At 32.8% G+C, this 2,550-nt stretch overlaps 1 protein-coding gene across 1 annotated transcript in view; it reads left to right on the top strand.

Annotated features, from left to right (window-relative positions):
- Positions 1 to 2,550, top strand: part of KIF6 (kinesin family member 6) — a 113,188-nt gene that overhangs the window by 1,568 nt on the left and 109,070 nt on the right. Inside the window, exon 2 of the mRNA XM_029284803.1 lies at positions 854 to 963. Within this exon, the coding sequence (XP_029140636.1) occupies positions 854 to 963 (110 nt within the window). The remainder of the gene's footprint in view (positions 1 to 853; positions 964 to 2,550) is intronic.

Genomic DNA, 2,550 nt, shown 5'->3' with positions numbered 1-2,550 from the left:
CCCTAATAAGTCAATAGAATTATAACAAAGCATGTTTGGAGCTTTCATTACTCAGTCTTTCAGTTTATTTGTGAAGTGATAGGAAATAACATCTCCATATTTATAATTATTCCATCTTTTCCACCAGTTTTATTATTGTTTACTATCTGAAAAGGGGAGAAATGCAGGACTAAGTGCATAACAAGTACTGAAGGTCATCGAATTAGAAATACTTTAAAGAGTCGTAAGATTCTGTACTCATTTTGCTACAGTAAACGTATGGTTGGGATTCTGAAGTGTGATGAAATGGAATTATTTTGGTTGCCATAACTTTGATAGGCAGGCAGCTTTGTTATTTAACTTCAGCATTACATTCAAAATTGCTTGCCCTACTTAAACTAAATTGAGTCTAAATAAATTAAAACTTGGAATCTTATTCATAGTTACTCAAAAGTATATACTACTTAAATGAAGTGGTTACTTCTAACAAATGGCGAATTAGCTATTTTACGGTAAATTATATGGAATAGTATGCATGTTTTTCATATAGGATTTAACTCATTCCCATATTTTAGGCATTATTTTACCTAGAGTTAGATCTCTTGTACATGTATTATGAGAATTGCTTGTATCTATCTATCTATCTATCTATCTATCTATCTATCTATCTATCTATCTATCTATCTATCTATCTATCTATCTATCTATCTATCTACCTACCTACCTACCTACCTACCTACCTACCTACCTACCTACCTACCTACCATCTTTCTATTCCTATTAAAAATTATCCTACCTAAATATAAGACTAAATCATGGAATGTTTACATTAATTAATAGAAATATTTTCAAAAGATGTACATGTATTTTGTAGATATATTCAGTTGATGAAATTGAGACATCAGCATTTGATCTGGAGATTATTGTACCACGTGATTTGTCGGATGGATTTGTCAATAACAAACGAGAAAACTATAAGTTTAAGTAAGTAACTTTCATATTTTGGTTGTTTGCACATTATTATAAAAATATTTTACAATTTTATCATATAGGTCCATGTCTTTGCTTTATTTATTAAATTTATTTGCTGACCATCTCATTTTGAAATGACTTACTGTTTTTATTTATGAATTTTTAAAATAATGTTTTACATTTCTAAAACTTTCAGAATGTTATGTAGTTTAAATTTCACTCCAAGTACAAACTGGATAAAACCATTTTACATAAAAAGTTAGTGAACATTACATGTTTATGTTGTTTGTAACAGGAAAATCAATTAAAGCACATTTCTACTTCTGAATGAATAAAATAAAGCAAAATCAATACAAGTAGTCCTTGAGTTATGGCTGGCCTCCAAAAATGGGACTCATGATCTAGATTTGAAGTTCCAATGTCCACCCCACCCACCCTCCCCCTGGTCACATGCTAATGTGCTTTATATAACTTATAACTGAAGTTATGGACTCAGTTTGAGTTGTAAGTCAAGGATTACCTGTAAACAAAGTCTGCTTACTAATGTAGTCTAGTCTCCTGTCAAAAATGGACTGTTCTGTTAATTTTGATACTGATCACAGGAGATACTTCTCCCGTGATCAACTGAAAACAATTTTTCTCTTTCATCAATCTATTGTAGTCCTTCAGATAGTTGTCAATGGCTAACATCCTACTTGACTTTCCTGAAGACTATTTTCTTCAGATGTTCGATTCCTTCATTTTTTTCTTACAGGACATGCTTCTAATTATGTTGCCATCCTATAAATATGTTCCAAATAGGGCTACATACCCAACAACAAACTTTTAACATCTTTCTTAATAGGTACCATGAAGTTCCTTCATAAGGTTTCTGTTACAGCATGTTAAAAAATTTTCTTAAAGTAACTACATTCAAATTGTTCTTGGTTTTTTTTCCCAATTCAGTGTCAGTATTATCACTTTGATATGATGATGAAGTGTCATTATAATGCTTATAGCTTTGACAAAACAGAAAAGATTGTGAAAAGCTATTTTTTAATGTCCAATCCAGTGTGCCTTTATGGGAAAATAAACCTGATGGATTTGGATATGAAATGTGTTTATTTATAGTCCATTTTGTACATCTAACAGTGATATGAAAATTACTGTTGGAACGTATTTTTTCTTTATTCTGCTGCTCTTCTTCCCAGAATTCTCTTGGAGAGGATGTGAGGTTCTTTGCTGTCCAAGGATAGCATAGCAGCATAGCACATCTATACAAAATATTTTATTGCAACACTCACCTTCCCCAACAACAGGCTATTTATTCTCTAGGTCAACTCCACCCTTTTAGGTTTTGCAAGGTGTTGTTGCTAAATAAGTATGTCTTTAATAGACCTTTAATACTTATTTTCTTAATATACCGTATTTATCGGCGTATAACACGCACAGGCGTATAACACGCACCTTCATTTTAAGAGGGAAATTTCAAGAAAAAAAAAGCGCCGGCTCGAGAGCGAAAGCAAAAGGGGAGGGGGAGTGGGGCTTCGTTCACACGCGGATCCCCATGCTCGTATTTATTTACCGTATTATGCCCCGGCTGGCGGCGGTGGCAGCAGA

The sequence above is a fragment of the Protobothrops mucrosquamatus genome, unplaced genomic scaffold (assembly GCF_001527695.2).
Source record: "Protobothrops mucrosquamatus isolate PMUCROS unplaced genomic scaffold, P.Mucros_1.0 scaffold960, whole genome shotgun sequence".
In the NCBI taxonomy this organism is placed as follows: Eukaryota; Metazoa; Chordata; class Lepidosauria; order Squamata; family Viperidae; genus Protobothrops; species Protobothrops mucrosquamatus.
Note: the sequence above shows the minus strand (reverse complement) of the source record. Positions and strands in the feature narration are given on the sequence as shown.